Source organism: Tupaia chinensis, unplaced genomic scaffold (assembly GCF_000334495.1).
Source record: "Tupaia chinensis unplaced genomic scaffold, TupChi_1.0 Scaffold000164_1, whole genome shotgun sequence".
NCBI classification, from domain to species: domain Eukaryota; kingdom Metazoa; phylum Chordata; class Mammalia; order Scandentia; family Tupaiidae; genus Tupaia; species Tupaia belangeri.
In genome coordinates, this window is record NW_006159638.1 from 1,498,448 (window position 1) to 1,516,134 (window position 17,687).

Below are 17,687 nucleotides of genomic sequence, written 5' to 3' on the forward strand. Positions count from 1 at the left end.
CATTTTTTTTTTTTAAATTTCGATAAGAACAGTTTTAGTGGTTTTTTTTCTCCTGAAACTTTTTTTTAATTAATTTACATTCATTCCATGAGCATCATCACAACATACTAAATCTGGTTTCCCATCTAGAATAAACTGCATAGTGGCTTAATCATGCATGTTATCATCAATAATATTCCATTTCTACTTTCATATATATGTATGAATGTATATACATGTATATGCATATATACACACATATATATGTATATATATTTGTTTTTTACCCCATGTCTGACCCTCTGCCCTTTCCCACTCTCTTATTACACTATCTCTGCTGCCTATAGTTGTCTTCAATTCCTTTTCCCCAAACATTTTGTTGATCACACAATATCATAAGTAATCTAACTACTTTCAATAGCAAGTTCAGCTGGTGATTTCAGGAAAAGCAGTTTTGAACTGGTAAGGATATTTCCTTGAAGCTTAAAGCCTAGAAACAGGTTAATATTCTGTTCTAATAGTAGGTACATAACAAAGTTTTAAACATCTCTCTTGCACCTCATCTTCAGAAATGATATCAATAGTTTGTCCATAAAATAGGCATTGAAAATGATCAATAAAGTTATAGAGTCAAGTTAATACTTAATCTTTTACTTGGTGTTTTCCCCTCTCCAATAACCTATGGCATTTCAAAGTCTATTGGCCTGGGTAGGAATTATAAAATTGTGACTATGAAACCAGACAAAGTCAACAGGCATCCATAAATCTTGAATCACACTTTCAACCTCATTTGAACCTTGCCATTTGAATGAACTGACCAAGACTGAGTTATAAGCACACTAAACCTAACTGAGGAGACATATCAGGGTTCAACATGGAGCTTACCGTATGGCTCGTCCAAATGCAGTGAAGAGTGGATATGGTGGGATGTCATCAGGTTTTTTCTTGGCCCAGTAATAAGTAGCAAAGGCACCAGCGAGGGCACACTGACCCAATGCAATGACAAAGTTTATAAGCCAGAGAAAGACAAATAGATTGTATATCTGGAAGGTAGATATGTATTGATGGTACAGGCTCTTTCCACCATAGGAAGCAAAGTTACACAGAGCTCCAGGGCAAGCTTTGGCAATTTCAGTTGTATTAAAAGTCTGCACTCAGAAAGCAAACAAACACACACAATAATATAACATTAAATGCCATTCGGAGATAACACCTCCTTATCTTTTTCTTTTTTTGTAACTTCCCATTGCATGTCTTATTTTTTCTCCTGCTATTTCTCCTCTATCTTCTATTACAACACTTCCTATATATATTTACTTTCTATTTATATTTTGACACTTCCTATAATTTTTAACAAGCTCTAGAAAGTATCTCCTTTTCCATCATATGCTCATCTCTCTATCCCCACTATAATTTCTAATTTATTTGTGTAGTTATTGACCATACCCACTTCTTGGGTATATGATACGACAAGCAAGCTCAAGAAATAAGTACGGTGTTTTCTCTCCTTTCTGCCCACTGTTTTAATGCTCTCCTGTTACTATCTGACCCGCTTTCTTACTCTGTATATAGTCATCAACACCAATGCATAAGATCTCTGTTTCAGAATGATTCCTGCAACAACTGCAAAATAGAATGAAGCAAAATTATGAACTAAAGGAAGTAAATGAGAGAGATTCTTTTACTTACCTCTGGGTTACAAGTTTTATTTTCATGTATACAATTCCCCTCTGGGGCCACAATTTTGTATATAGGTATCCCTGATGTAGCCAAAAAACTAAATGAACTCTATTAAGGATAAATTACTTGTTAGTAGATTGAAAATAAATTGACAAGAAAATAATACAGAGAATTGAAAAATTCATTGCAAAGTTGATTTCAAAAAACCTCTAGTATTTTACTAATGTGTCTATTTTTGGGGCCTAGATTAATGTAGCATGAGCCAGCTCCTTAAAAACTGAGTGGCCCCTTAAAAACAGTAAAATATATAGGAGCTTTCTTAGTTTATTGCCAAGGAGAAGCATTGTATGTGAAGACAAAATAAAATCTTGTCATATAACCTATCTGAGAAGAAGTACAATCAGTAGACTAAGACAATTTTAGGGCTTGGGGGGAAATCCACTTGTTACTTGTTTAGGATATTCTATATCTTCCCAGGAACAGAAGACCTTGGACACAAACTTCTAGTTCCTGAACAAAAATGTGGCCCTGAGGTTTAAAGAGGTCAATTTTCAAAGGATACAGTGCCGTCACGGCCCAGTAGGAAATGCAGATTGAGAGCAAAATGAAAGTTAACAGTGGATAAATTAATGTACTAGGGATGTATCCAATGGCTCTAAAATAAAACAGATAGTTGAAATTCAAAATGATGTACTTTTTGAGATGAATTTTCTCAAATTTTACCTGTTAAATCTTGAAATAAATGTGAGACTGAATTAATTCTAAGAATAGTATAAGAATCATTTACTCTTCTTTGTTGATCATTCTGGTATTATCTCCACCACTTCAATGATTTATTTATTTATTTATTTTAATAAGCAAATGGGACATTCTTCCAATTTTCAGGTTTTTTTGGTTTTGTTTTGTTTTTTTGTCTTGAAGTTTAGTTCTTCCATGAGCAAAAAACATGGAGAGGGAGAGAGACAGAGAAGCAGGCCCCCAATGATGATACACCCTCAGGCCCAGCCAGCCCCAAATTAATGTGCATGTCCAGTGTTTCAGGGAGATCTCAGCACGTGAATCAGCACATTTCCATACGGGTCAGAGTGTCCTGTTTTACTGTCATACCACCATGTAGCTCTACAATGCTTATGTTTGATACCTGTCCAAAGTTTCCCCACCTCTCCTTTCTTTGTTTACTTCCACCTCAGCCATAAACATTGAACACATTGTGATCATGAAATTTCTTCTTTTTGTTTAGGTTTTAGGACTTTTAAAATTGGAGACCATGAAATCATCGGTTAATCTGTGGATCCTTCCCTAATTCAGTAATCCCTTCCATAATATCTTCAAAATGTGTTCACTAATTTCTGGTGAGCATACTGAATGCTGGAAACCTACTTTTACATGACATAGCTTATCTCTTTTTCTTAACAAAGTATTAGGAAGCTCCTTTTCTTTACCTGCCTGCTAGTATGTTACATTCACTAACTCTTGGGAAAGCAATGCCCACTTTACCACCTTCCCCACCAAGCTTCAGTGATCATTTCCATCAATTCCCACACCTCATAATCAAAGCACTGCCACCTCGCTAAAATGCTAATTTTAGAAATTCACTTTCAAAACCTCAAAAAAAAAAAAAAAACTTTCACTAGAGCTTGATCAACTTGATGGGCTGGGCTAGCTTTATTTTATCCATAAAATCATTTCACAGCATTTGTAGAAATTAGAAAACAGGCATGGAAGGATGGTAGAGCTCTATTTCAGGGAGCTCTATTTTAAATATTCATCAGATAAAGGAAGCAATTCCTTATTCTTTTTATATAGTTTTTTTCCTACCAGATAATCATTTCTTTAATATTTCCCCATAGTTTGTGAAACATTCATTATCCTAGTTGTGATGTTCCTAATGCATTGTACTAGGTGATCTTTTCACCATACGACATTGGATTAAATAAAAATAAAATACTAGTTGAGATACCCACTGAGAAGTCTTTTAGAATTCTTACTCCTCCTAATACGATGGCGCTACTTGGATTTCTTTTGCATTTTTATATTATTTCTCTCAGTATTTGAGCTATGATATTTTTTCCTTTCTCTCTGTACTACTTTCCTTGAATTACTGAGTAGCCTTGGGTTTACCCGGCATTCTCACACCCATTTAGTCCGATCCTTATTATTATCCTGAGCAAATTAGCAACCAGTCACAGTTCTACTGACCCTTTAAAACACACACACACACACACACACAAACACACACACACAGATTAACACAGAAGCATATTTAGTCATGTAACAAGTGAAGCAGGTCATAGTGAACTTCACAGTATCATACTATTTAAAAAATATACCCACAAAATCAGTAGGTTTTGGTGGCTAATGACTGTACTTCAGTTACTGTGGGAAACAGATTTTAACAAACTGCTTAACTAAACCATTGACTTTAATTGCCACTATTATTATAATAATACTGCAATTTTGATAAAATAATCTTTAAAGACTATCAAAACTAATTTGGTTCTTGGTCATTAACAACTTATTTTCTATCATTCCAAACAGAGAACACGGTCTGTTGGCTTTACAGTAATACTTACCTTGTTTCTTCCTTGCATTATTTAAAAATGTAAGAGTATTATCTTCAAGTGACATTTTGGAATAGTTTTAAAATTTTAAATATTATTACTTCCCAGAATGAATTTTGTGAAAGATTTAGTGTTTATTAAATAACTTTTTAAAAAGTGGCTTTGGGCATAAAGTATGCCTGAATTATACGTTTTAGATACCAAATGTACTGTCTGGTGTGGCTAGAATCAATTCTATCTATTAGAAAATTCGGTCACATACAGAAATGGTGATAGCATAAATTGACTTTACAAAATTACGATGGTAACAAGTTCTGCAAGTGATCTCAGCTACGAACTTATGATTCAGTATGGATATAATAAAACATGTCATGTAGCTAACTTTTTTATTTTAAAGTTTTTGTCACAGGGCATGTGTGTTCACCAGGGAAATGAGAGGAAAAGTGAGAGATCACTCCCCAGGGGGATGCCCTTCCCCTCCATTCTCCTCTTGGGATTTTGGGCACAGTGCACACATGCTCATTGTGATTTTCAGGCTACCAGGACTGGGACTCAAACTGTGGTTAGCCATGTGGGAGTCCAGCACCTCAACCACCATGCCACCTGCTGGTCCCTGATATAGCTAACTCTTAGGTAGCATTTTAGCATTTTTACATGCTGTTCTTTCCACATAAATTTGGTGGTCAAAAATGCTAATATGTGACTAAACAGGTTTTATCCTTAATTTACTTTATAGTAATTGAGGTTTGGGGGATGGTTAAGAACATTGTAGTGGTGACTTTTCTAATGAGGGGTTTAGAACAAGTCTTCTTGAATGGGAAAGAGATTAACAACTTACAGGGAAATCGTTTGAAACATGTATGGGTGGGTGAGACTGATGGAACTGACTAATGTACACTGTGAGTTACCACAGTCAGGGCCTTACTTGCTTCCCTCCTTCATCAGCATGATGGCGACACGGATTCGTTTCCTGAGGAAGATCAGCATTAAGATGATGATCAGTTCGATGATGCAGAGTATTATCACTTTGAACAGGAAAACAAAATCAGTCTGTGATATATCAACACATAAGAAACCAACTTTCTCTGCAAAAGTTAGAACTAAGCTTTACTGACTACTTCTGTCAATTCTCACACCTCATAATTAAAGCACTGCTCTCTCTCCAAAATGCTAATCTTAGAAATTCATTTTCAAAACCTCAAAAACTGATAAAAAAATCCAGATTAAAACCTTTCACTATAGCCTGAGCAGCCCAATAAACAGGCTTTATTTTATCCATATAAATATTTCACAGGATTTGTAGAAATTAGAAAACAGGCATGGAAGGAAGATAGAGCTACTTTAGGGAGCTCTATTTCAGATGTTCATCAAGTAAGAGAATATTACAGAAGAGCAAATTGTTCTTGCTGACTGACAGGATGGCTCTTTAAATTTTTTATAAATGTCTTATGTTTATTTCTCTTTTTTTCCCATGAGAATGAGAGAGAGAGAGAGAGAGAGAAAGAGAGAGAGAGTAGCTTAACAGTATCTAACACCATGATTCTCCCTGAGTCTTCCCAGTCAGACAGGATCATGGAGATGCAGGTTTGGAGTGTACAAGTCAACCAGAGAACCAAACTTGTGATCTTCAATATGGATCCGGCTTCACTCAAACAGCATGTTACTGCTGCATTTCCAAGCCAGCTCCAGGACAGGCTCTGGGCTGCCACGTTTTAATTTTTTACTTCACTTCCCATGGTCACCAAGGATGGAAGCTGGGTGTAAACCCTACATAACTTGTCCAACAAGAGTGTTAGAATTAAAGTTAAGGAAATTGAATTTTGTCTTGAAGTTTATAAACCTCTTGAATTGAGGGTTAAACAAACTTAATGAACGATGTCAAAAACACATTTATGTGAAGTAAATAATTCTGCAAAGATAAAAGTGTTTGTATATACAAAGAGCAATCTTGGATGCTTTATGGGTTTTGTTTCTTGGATCCAGGTAGACTTGAAAGTTGAAGGCAAATGGCTTGAGATCTTTGTAGCAATTTTTCTTAGATTATACAATAAATTCTCCTCAATGGTTTTTTTCATTTACTATAGCTGGTGGGATCATGGGCACATTTTCCTTTAATGACATTAGTAATTAATATATATAACCAGTTACACCAACCAAGCTTTCTGCAGGCTATAAAATATTACTTGATGATGATTATAATTTTAACCAGTTTATAAAATCCACTCACTAAGTATGAACCATGTTTGTTTCAGTTGAAAATATAGGCTTATATCAATCTGAATCCCGATGTTATATATTGTTAATGTAGAAGCTGGGCGTTCTTCAAGAATGGTATATTGATGGTAACAGTGCCATATTCCTTGAAAAAAAAAAAGGAAAAACAGAATGATGTAAAGTGCTATTTTCAGAAATAGAAGCTATATGCTCATCACAATATCTACACAAAACTGATCAACATGGTCATTTCTATAAGGGCAAGAGTCATATTTACAGAATATTTTATTCGTATTTAATAGTCTACATATGCTACAGAATTTGATACAAATGTTTTCAGTGTTTAGCTAGATGACTGTGGCTACACACGGCTTTAAATATCCTTTTAACTAGAAACGAGTTTATTGTCTGTCAATAGCAATTGGTTAAATATATTATGGTATATTTGCTCAGTAGAAAGATGTGTTGAATTTTCTCTTTAAGGGAAACCTATAACCAATTCCAACTTATGATTTACTTTTTATCCTTGTAGTTCTGTGAATTTTGAGGATATTTTAATGGATACATACAAGTTTAGAACTGATCATTTTTTTTGTGAATTGAATATGTTCTATTCCTAATAATATTTTATTCTAAAATCTATTTTTGTCTGATATTATTATGTATTTATTTTGTTTAATGATTACTAGTATCTCTGTATCTAAAGTTTACTTTTTCCAAGAGAGAAAGAGAAAGAAAGAGAGATACTGCCAGCAGAGTCTTCAGGCTTCAGTGCACTCCCAGTCTAGTTGGCAGGATTAAAAGCATGCACCTGTGCACCTGGCAGTTACATGGAGGCCTTGGGATGCAAGCCTGGGACCTTTCCATACAACTTAAGCATTGCAGGGCACTGCTGTGCCACCATGGCTAGCCTATTAGCATGTTTTTTTATCCTTTCATTTTCAAATTTTCTTATGTGTTATGTAACTTGTATAAACAATATACAGTGTCAATTTGTCTGTGCATATTTTAATCTGATCTGATGATTTCTGTGTTTTATCTAATTCCCTTAATCACCAGGCTATGAAGTGGCCAAAAATCTCTGTATTTTAACTGGTGAGTTTAACACACAGATATATTTGTATTTGTTTCTACCTTATTTTTACTTTTCCTGTTTCACTTTGTGTCTACACATTTTTTCTTCCAATTTTTGTGTATTGAAAGTTGATCATGGGGGTCAGCAGGTGGTGTGGTAGTTAAGGTGCTGGGCTCCCACATGGCCAACTGCAGTTCAGGCCTCAGATCTGGTAGCTTGAAAATCACACTGGGCACATGTGCGTGCATGTCCAAAATCTTGAGAAGAAAATAGAGGAGAAGGGATTGTAGGGTGACCATGCCTCCTGGGGATTGACTTCCCACTTTCCCTCTCACAGTCTCTGATGGCAAAAAAACTTAAAAAAAAAAAACAAAAAAAAAAAAAAACAAAACACTTGATCACGGAGCAGCCAGTGATGTGGTGGTTAAGGCAGTTGGGTCCTACATGGCCGACTGGGTATTTCAGATCTCCCACTTGGTGGTTTGGGAAGCACCCCATGTGTGTATGTGCGCATACCCAAAAATCTCAAAAAGAGAGAGATGGAGGAGAGGGATTGCAATATGACTATCCCTCATATGGGGTGCTTTCTCACTTACTCTCTCTCTTTTTCTGTCTCTCTCCAGGAACGGCACATACCTCTGGCAAATTTTTTTAAATAATCATTTTCTTCTATATTGGTTTGGAGCTATTTATTTTTATATTGTATTATCCTTGGAAATTTACTGTGTACTCAATAATCAAGTTTATAGCAATAACTTGCCAAGGAAACACAAAGACTTTAGATCACTCAACAAATCAATCACCTTACTGATTATCATTCAGTATTTCAGTTATGTATATTTTTTATGTTATTATTTTATATAGGCAAAGTATTTTTAATTACCTACATGTTTAGTAAGTCATTTTTTTTTTTGCTTATCACCTTGCATCTTATTTGTGATCTCTTTGTGAAAACATTTTCTTTCATTTCCTCACTATCTTTCACAGTTGCATTCAATTCACCAGCATATATAGAATGCTACACATTAAAAACATGTACGGCCATTTTTAGTCCTACGACATTGGGTTAAGCCTCCCTCATTTGGCACATGGTTCACTGTAATAGCCTCCTGACTGGTCTGATTACTTCTACTCGTGCCTCACTATAGACTATTCTCAACAAGGGGACTAGAGCAATCACACATCATCCCCTCTCTCCTCTGCTCAAAATCCTACAATGAATGCTTCGGACTAAAAGTCAAGGCTCCAGCCCTCCATAAATTATATGGTCTCATCTCCTACTATTTTCTCCATTATTCAGTATACCCATTCCACACCATCCTCCTAGCCATTTATCTTATACACTCTTCTTTTAGGGCCTCTGCTCTAAGTAGCTATAGCTATCTTGAAATGACTAGCTAACCCCATCACTTCATGTATTTCTTCAGATCTCTTTTCAGAAAGAGCTATCCTGTAAGTACTGCAATTTTCACTCTTTGCCCGCTCTAGTTTTTCTTTCCTCCACAGCAACTATCACCTCCTAATAAATAATTCACCTACGCTATAAGCATCAGGAGAATAAGAGCCTTTGTCTATTTATGGCTGAATGTCAAGAGTCTAGAACTGTGCCTGAATATAATAACTGCTCAATTGATTATATGCTGAATAAAATAAAAGAATATATGACTAGATATGGATTTTGCTTTATTTACTCTCCTTGGTATAATTAGAACTTCCTGTATCTATATATCCATGTCTTTCACCAGTTCTTAGCCAGTAACTTTCACATACAGTTGATATGCATTAGGTCATTCTTGATCTATTACATATCTCTTTTAACCTTCAATCATATTTTTGTCCCCTGGTCATATGTTGCTGTATTTTGTAGTCATTACTTCAGATTCATATTTCAGTTCATGAATTCTCTCTTCTGCTATTTAACTCATCAATTTAATTGTTATTATTACTTTTTTTTTTTAACATTTTCTATAGGGCACATGTGCTCTCCAGAGAAAGAGAGGGAAAGTGAAAAATTACAACCTCACAGGAGTTGGCCATGCTGCAATCCCTTGCCCTCCCCCCCATTCTCCTCTTGGGATTTTGGGCATGCACACTCATGACTTTCAAACAATCAGGTCCAGACTGGAACTAGAGAGTCCATTATGTGCGATCTAGCTGCCTTAACCTCCACACCACCTGCTGCCCCTCAATTTAATTAAAAAAAAATTGTTTATGTTTTTGCCATGAGGTTTGTGCCTTGGTTGGAAAGAAAGGAAAATGTGAGAAATCATGCCCTATCCCAGGGGGATGGCCATGCTGTAATCCTTTCTCTATTCTCCTCTTGAGATTTTGGGTATTCACACACATGTGAATACCTGGAGTGATCTTTAAGCTACTATATCCGGGGCTCAAATCCAGCCATGTGAAAGTCCAGTGTGTCAAGCACCATGCCACCTGCTGGCCTCTTAATTTAATTTTTAATCTAACAATTTTTTTTTGAAAAGTTCTACTTGGTTTTTCTTCATGTATACGTAAACTTTTTTTGTTTATTTCTTATTCTTATGATTCTATTTTTAATTCTATAAACATTTTATGCATGTTTATTTTATATTCTGTATCTATTAATTTTTATATCCGAATTTTTAAAAACCTCAATCTCATGTTTATAGAGGTTTTTAAAAATTCAGATATAAAAATTAATATGGTTTTCACACATGACTGTTTCTTCATATTTTTGGTGCTATACTTTGTTGATACTAGTCTGTGGAAACCTGGTGAATAAATTGAGGATGCTTTTATCTAGAAGGGATATACATGTGTTTCTGTTGGTACGGAAAGTGTACTGGCAGGGTGGGGTGGGGGTCACTGTAAACATTTTCTAGAATCCTAGACTTGCTCAGCAGTTTCAGGAGTGACACCCGCTCTGTTGCTGACTCAGGTCTAAGTCTTCTGATCCCAGCACTGGTATGTATAATCCACTCAGCATTTCAGGTGAACTTCCTACTCCATTCCACACTTTAATTTCAGCTCATGGGTTAAATATTTTTTTCCTTTGGGGAAATTTTCTTTATATCCTATAAGCTTATCAAAACAACACATTATATAAAACAATACGATGCAATACTCTTTTTATATGCTATTAGTTTATTGCAAGTTGGCCCTTTGGACTACTTACTGGGTTGTCAGAAAAATCATGACACATTTTTGCATAGAAAAAGACCGAAAAATGTGTCATCACTTTTCCAACAACTCAAAAATTCCCTCATACAGATGGGTGTGAAAGTCTAGACAATTTATTTATTTTGTAAAATAATTATCTTATTCAACTTTATTTATTTATATAAATTTGATCAGGGAGGGACAGAGTAAAAGAGAGAGGGAAAGTGAGAAAGCAAGCTGCCAGGTCTGGTTGGCCATGTGGGAGTCCAGCACCCTTAACTATCACACCACCTACCAGTCCCGTCTAGGCAATTTCTAATTTCTTTTGCTTTTACTTTCTCTCTCCTGGCCTAGATTTAAAAATAATAAAATAAATAAAAAATCCCTGAACTTCAAGTTCTTTTTCCTTAGTAATATTCCTAGATAACGACAATGATAAAACAGTAACAATAGATACTATTTACTGAAACATTTACTTGTGTTAGCAGATTTCTATGTATATTATATACATTATTTTGTTTTGTAGTCACAGATTCATCTTATATAGTTGAGAAAACTGGATTCAAGAGACTCTACACTTGCAGAGGATGAAACAGTTAATACGTGATCAATCTGAGATTGTGCACTTTTTTCATCTTGAGAATTCATGTTTGTAATCACAGGTCTCGCCTGTGTAGATCTTAACTTGTCAGTGAGAATTGTTCCGTTGCTGTACACAAGCACTTGCTCACAGTCTGCCTTTTTCTTTGTTCTGTATGACACATCCATATTGTTCTTTGTTATAGTAAATGGGCTGCTGTCAATAGGATAAGATTGGTTTGCTATGCTATGTTAAAAGTCAGTTGTCCAGGGAACCAGCAGTTAGCGTAATGGCTATGTCGCTGGACTCCCACGTAGTCAACCGTGGTTCGCGGCCCGGACCCGGTGGCTTAAAACTCACGCCGGGCGCGTGTGCGTGCGTGCCCAAGATCCCGAGAGGAGAATGGAGGAGAAGGGATTGCGGCGTGACCATCCCCCCTGGGGGGTGATTTCTCGCTTTCTGTCTCTATGTCTCTGTCTGTCTGGCGAGCGCACGCGCCCTATAGCGAAAAAACCTCTCCAAAAAAAAAAAAATAGAAAAGTCAGTTGTCCAAAATAGTGGCAGAGATCATGCATGGTTTTTTAAAAAGTTTATTTATTTCTTCCATGAGAGAAAGAGAGAGAGAGATGCACCACTGCAGGGTCTTCATGCTGTGATCTATCTCTAGCCATGGCCAGCCGGAATAATGGGCACATGCGTGGAAGAGACCTCAAGACATAATCCCAGACTTCCCATGTGGCTTCAGCATTCTGGAGCATTATGGTACTGTGCTACTGTGGCTGGCTGCATGAAATCTTATTTACTGACACTTACCAATCTAATCGGACATTTCTTCACCCAGTAAGTAGCTTAAAGCCACACCATTGATTTCTGGATTAACACTACCTTGGAAGTCAATAGGGAGCAAAAACTGGTTTTACCTGTGCTTTTTATATGTTGACCATCTTTCTGCCTTTTGCCATTGCCAAAGTTGCATCATAGCCTGTATGAGTTTTTCCATGCTGCTTAAGATAAATCAGTAAAGTCAATTGCAGATTTTATGGCCCTTTCCTTATTAGTGACAAAAAAAAAAAAAAGTGATTCAATCACACGCCTAGACTCTACAGGGGCAAAAGTAGGGGTTCTTTTGTGCTTCAAGCACAAATGCAAAAACAAGACTTAGAAACAAAAACAAAAACAAACACAAAAAATGCTCTTATGAGAAATGTTTTCTTTCTTTTCAAATTTGTAATAGGACATGTGGGCTCAACAGAGAAAGACACAGAGAAAGAGACAAGAGAAGTGAGAAAGTGCTCCCAGGGTAGGGGTGGCCATACTGCAATCCCTTTTCCTCTATTCTCCTCCCAGGATTTTGGACACACATGCATACATGTCTAGTGTAGAAAGAGAAGTGAGAAAGCCCTACCAGGGTAGGGGTGGCCATACTGCAATCCCTTTTCCTCCCAGGATTTTGGACACACATGCATACATGTCTAGTGTGTTTTTCAAGCCACCAGGTATGGGACTAGGATTGCATAACTGGCCATGTGGGATCCAGTCACCTTAACCACCATGCCATTGGATGGACCATTTGGGGAGTTTCTGATTAGAGGATGGCAGTTCTTGTTCTCCTTCACCAGACTGACCCATCTCTGATCTTTTGCCTAGCTGTGTTCAGAAGGAAGCCAGGGGGGATTCATGAGCAGCCGTATACAGGAGCAGATAAAGAGTACCTGAGGAGACTTGAACGATGAGCTCACTGAGCAACACTCACTGAGGGTAACAAGGATAACAATATTTCAACACATTTTGATTGTTGACTGTGTTCCAGGTTCTGTTCTACGAACTTAATATTCATTGTCTCATCTAACTCTAACACTGTTGTGCTGCTATTACTATAATAGATAAGGAAACTTGGGTCTTATAACTGTAATGAAACTTCCAAAGTAACTGAGTTAGATGCTATGGAGCTGGATTAGTTTATTTATTTATTAATTTATTTTAATTTGACCAGAGAGAGAGAGAGAGAGAAAGTGAGAAAGCAAGCCACCAGGTCCAGGACTCAAACCGTGGTCAGCCGTATGGGATAATCCAACACCTTAACCACCACACTACCTGCTGGTTCTCCTGGAGCTGGATTAGAACCCAGACTAACTACAGAACTTGAAGATTCAACTGCATAGTTATCCTAAATATGTGCCAAGTTCTTTTTTGAGTGACAGAAATAGAACATTGTTATGTTTGGTATCAACTACCATTAAACTGTGTCGATCTCAATGGTACTGTAAGGAAAATAATTTTTGAATAGAAACTTCTCAAACATTCTTACATCCTAGATACACAAGGATGACTCATGTACAAAATCCCTGATTTTTAGAAGACTGAGTGGTAACTGCTCTAAGTGGGAACATTTACTTTTTTTTTACTTAGTGTTCACATTTTTCCTGATGGACTGCTTTTGGGGAAATTAAGATAGTGGTTAGATTTCAACCTTGAAATATAACTTTTTTTTAATCTAATGGGTGTCATTTAGAATACTTGCTTCTAGAGGGTGAAGCTTCATCATGGAATACCAATTAATAACAGGTGTGACAGGTCTGGGATTAAAAAAGTACTAGCTAAATTAAAAGAAAAAAATGGATCACACTTCTGTTTGTAGGCAAATCTGATCTTTGACTAGATAAAGAAGTTAAAGCAATAAAAGAAATTGTCTGAAATTTTTTCAGTCATCTAAAAGGGATACCTCCTTTTTAACATCCATGAGGCATGAGAACAAAGACTGGTAGAGAAAAGAGTAAAACATTCTTTTTTTGCTATAGGGCGCGTGCGCTCACCAGACAGAGAGTCAGAGAGACAGAAAGCAAGAAATCACCCCCCGATGGGGGATGGCCATGCCACTATTCGTTCTCCTCCATTCTCCTCTCGGGATCTTGGGCAAGCACGCACACGTGCCCGGCGTGAGTTTAAGCAACCAAGTCCGGGACTCAAACTGTGGTCAACTACGTGGGAGTCCAGTGACATAGCCATTACGCTAACTCCTGGTCCCAAGAGTAAAACATTCTGATAGCACTGTCTTTGAGATTAACACAATATATATAGAGAAAGACAATATATACAAAATTAATTTTTCAAAATTTAACACATTTTTGAAGGAGAAAATAATAATTAAATTCATTGGAAATGGATGTTTTCTGATAATTGATAATGACAACTGAAAAGAAAATGATTCATCTATATTTGGCAATTTTTCTTTTTTTTTTTTTAGAGAGAGAGTTTTTTTTGCCATAGGGCACATGCACTTGCTGGAGAGACAGAAAGACAGAAAGCAAGAAATCATCCCCAGAACGGGATGACCACGCGACAGTCCCTTCTCCATTCTCCTCTTGGGATTCTGGGCACCCGTGCACATGCACCTGGCATAAGTTTTAAGCTACTGGGTCTGGGACTTGAACCGCAGTTGACTACAGGGGGAGTCCAGTGACATAGCCATCAATCATGCCATCTGCTGGTTCTGATATTTGGCAATTTTATGAGGAGTGATACCTACCATATGCTATAATTGCAAGCACACCAAACATGAAGATCCAGAAGAGGAATCCAGCTATGTACCTCAGGAGTATCAGAAACATCCAACTTAGGATCATGGCAATAGTCAGCCCTCTAAAAGAAAAAACCCACAACAAATTCAGGGGTTAAGTGTGTTCAACACAACATAACAAAATATCAAGAATATTTTTTTCCATTTTTAAATAATACCTCCATTATTTTATTTTACCTATGATGTTTACAAGTATAACAATGGTTTCCATTAAAACTTTCATTTGAAAGCACATGAACATCAGGGGCTTTGTCCATGAGTCATCCTTGTGGATCTAGGTCAAGTGAAATCCAGTAGTAAATCATTGTTCAAGAAAAAAATACAATTCCTCTTACCTACAATTTTGTCTACCTGCCATAGTTGGATGTCCTATTTTTCTCTTTCATACCTTCCTACTACTAGATAATACGTTGTAAAATATATCCATGGTGAATTTGTGCTGTCCTATTTACTTGGTGACTAGAAGAAACCTTCTGCAATATGACTATCTAGAAATAGAAGCAATGGAATAGTCTTGGAACAGAAAGACAAGAAAGCTAACTGACCATACCCTGAACCCATCACTATGGTCTAATTATTTCTAGTAGCTTCCAACGTTTGATATCACTGACAACTGCTTCAGGTTCTCAGTGATCTAGGGGTTATTACTTGAAGCCATGGCAAGGTGTCCATGTCTCCTGGGTCATATGACTTTATTGAGCCATCAATAGCAAGGCTATTTTAGCTTCTTCTTAGAGTTTGATTGAGCTACCAGAGGAAACTATTTCTCCCCATATATCCAGGCTAAGGTCATACTGGAGTTTTCTGTGGTGATTTTCTCAAAGAGAACTCATTAAGTTAGAAACTTGGCTAACTAACTTTGCTGTAAAGAACAAAACCTTTGGTGCTACGTGCAAATTTCCAAACAAGCAACAGACCTGAGCCTGGTATATTTATTGAACTTAATATATCAAGTATTCTGTTTTAAAAGTCTTATTAATTACTGTTACTGCATAGATGACAGCACAGTATTGAAGTACCCTCTCAGATTATAGTCTGGCAGGAGCTGTGCTTTACCTTTAGAAGCCACTCTCTTAAAACCACAGATACTTTAATGCTTAAATATTCAATATGGTTGTAGAATTAGTCTATGAAATAGACCAATGGGAATATTCAAAAGGTCACAGGAAAAAAATAAAGCTGCTGATTACGTGTGTTTAAAATTCTTTCATAAAAGTTTTAAATGAGTAAGCTATGTCCCAGCATATTAGTACTTTGACTTTGTAATTCTATATTCTTCTCTGCAACAATGGTTATGACTTTTCCAATGATTCAATAGTTGAATATACCTATATTGATTCCTTAGTGTTTTTATAACTGTTCTTGGAACCCACATTTTCTGGGTAACTACTATGTTTCAAGAACACACTCGAATGTTCAGGAAAATGAAGATGAGTTACACATAGTTACCATCATAAAGAGTGAGAGTTTATTAGAGGGAAAAAGCAGGTAAATAAAATACAAAATGATAAGTGCTATATGTCCATGTATGTATATATGTATATGCACAGGTATGTATACATATATGCATACACACACACACACACACAATGGATGTAGAGATCACAGAGGAGTAAGTAATTAACTGTATTTGGGGAAGATAAAAAAGATTTCATAAATGACAACAAAGCTGATTTTAAAGGATGAAGTGGAGTTGCCCAGTCTCAGAGAAGGAAATGGCAGGAAAGGGAACCAAATGTCTAAAACATGGGGTTTGGCAATTTAGGAATGGATGTTATGTGATGTAATAGAATATTAGCTCAATCAAGAAACAAGAGCAGAGATGAATCTGAGAAACTGCATAGGGCCAAATTATGAAGTGCCTTGGAATTATCCAAAGTTTAACTGTATTCTTTGGTCACTAGAGTGCCATAGAAGCTTTTAGACATTAGAAAGTGAAACTAGAGCCAGATAGTAAGGATAGCTGTAGATATGCCAAACACATTTATCCACTTTAGAAGAGTGACTACATTTCCTTAATTTTCTTTTCTTTTTTTTTGGAGAGATTTTTGCTCTAGGGCACGTGCACTTGCCAGACAGACAGAGACAGAGAGACAGAAAGCAAGAAGTCACCCCCCCAGGGGGGATGGCCATGCCACAATCCCTTCTCCTCCATTCTTCTCTTGGGATCTTGGGCACGCACCCACACGTGCCCAGTGTGAGTTTAAGCCACCGGGTCCGGGACTCAAACCGTGGTCAACTACATGGGAGTCCAGCGACATAGCCATTACACTAACTGCTGGTCCCTTTTTTTTATTTCCTTAATTTTCCAGGAATGTTAACCATTTATTTGAAAAATTTGAGTCTCCTCCCCCTTTATATGTTTTTTTCAACTTCTCCTTACTATTGAGTCATCGAAAAAGTCATGACACATTTTTGCATATAAAAACACAAAAATACGTTATGATTTTTCCAATAACCCAAGGCAATGATCTTTGGTGATGCCGGTAGTAATCCTTTTGTGGAATGAATGTATTAAAAACATAAGAGTGATCCTGTAGAGGTAAAGGGAGGGACAAAAAAGAAAAAAAATAACCATCACAGCCACTATAACATGTGATAAACACACACATGTTATAGACACAGAAGCACTACAGATTCTGCCTCCTCGTGACCTGAAGCCTATGAGTATGTTTTAAAATTTTTTTGAGAGATTTTTGCTTTTTTGCTTTTTTTTTTAGAGATTTTTGCTATAGGTCACGTGCACTCGCCAGAAAGAGAGACAGAAAGCAAGAAATCACCCCCCAGGGTGGATGGCCACGCCACAATCCCTTCTCCTCCATTCTCCTCTCGGGATCTTGGGCACGTACGCACATGCACCTGGCATGAGTTTAAGTCACTGGG

General features: G+C 36.8%; 1 protein-coding gene across 6 annotated transcripts in view; it reads right to left on the minus strand.

Annotated features, from left to right (window-relative positions):
• SLC44A5 (solute carrier family 44 member 5) overlaps positions 1 to 17,687 on the minus strand; it is a 372,817-nt gene that overhangs the window by 13,253 nt on the left and 341,877 nt on the right. For all 6 annotated transcript variants that reach the window (XM_006146053.1, XM_027770865.1, XM_006146051.1 and 3 more), the window contains 6 exons: positions 14,754 to 14,866; positions 6,448 to 6,579; positions 5,146 to 5,245; positions 2,222 to 2,314; positions 1,669 to 1,756; positions 865 to 1,127 (listed from right to left, as the gene is read on the minus strand). In XM_006146053.1, coding sequence (XP_006146115.1) covers positions 865 to 1,127; positions 1,669 to 1,756; positions 2,222 to 2,314; positions 5,146 to 5,245; positions 6,448 to 6,579; positions 14,754 to 14,866 — 789 coding nt within the window. The remainder of the gene's footprint in view (positions 1 to 864; positions 1,128 to 1,668; positions 1,757 to 2,221; positions 2,315 to 5,145; positions 5,246 to 6,447; positions 6,580 to 14,753; positions 14,867 to 17,687) is intronic.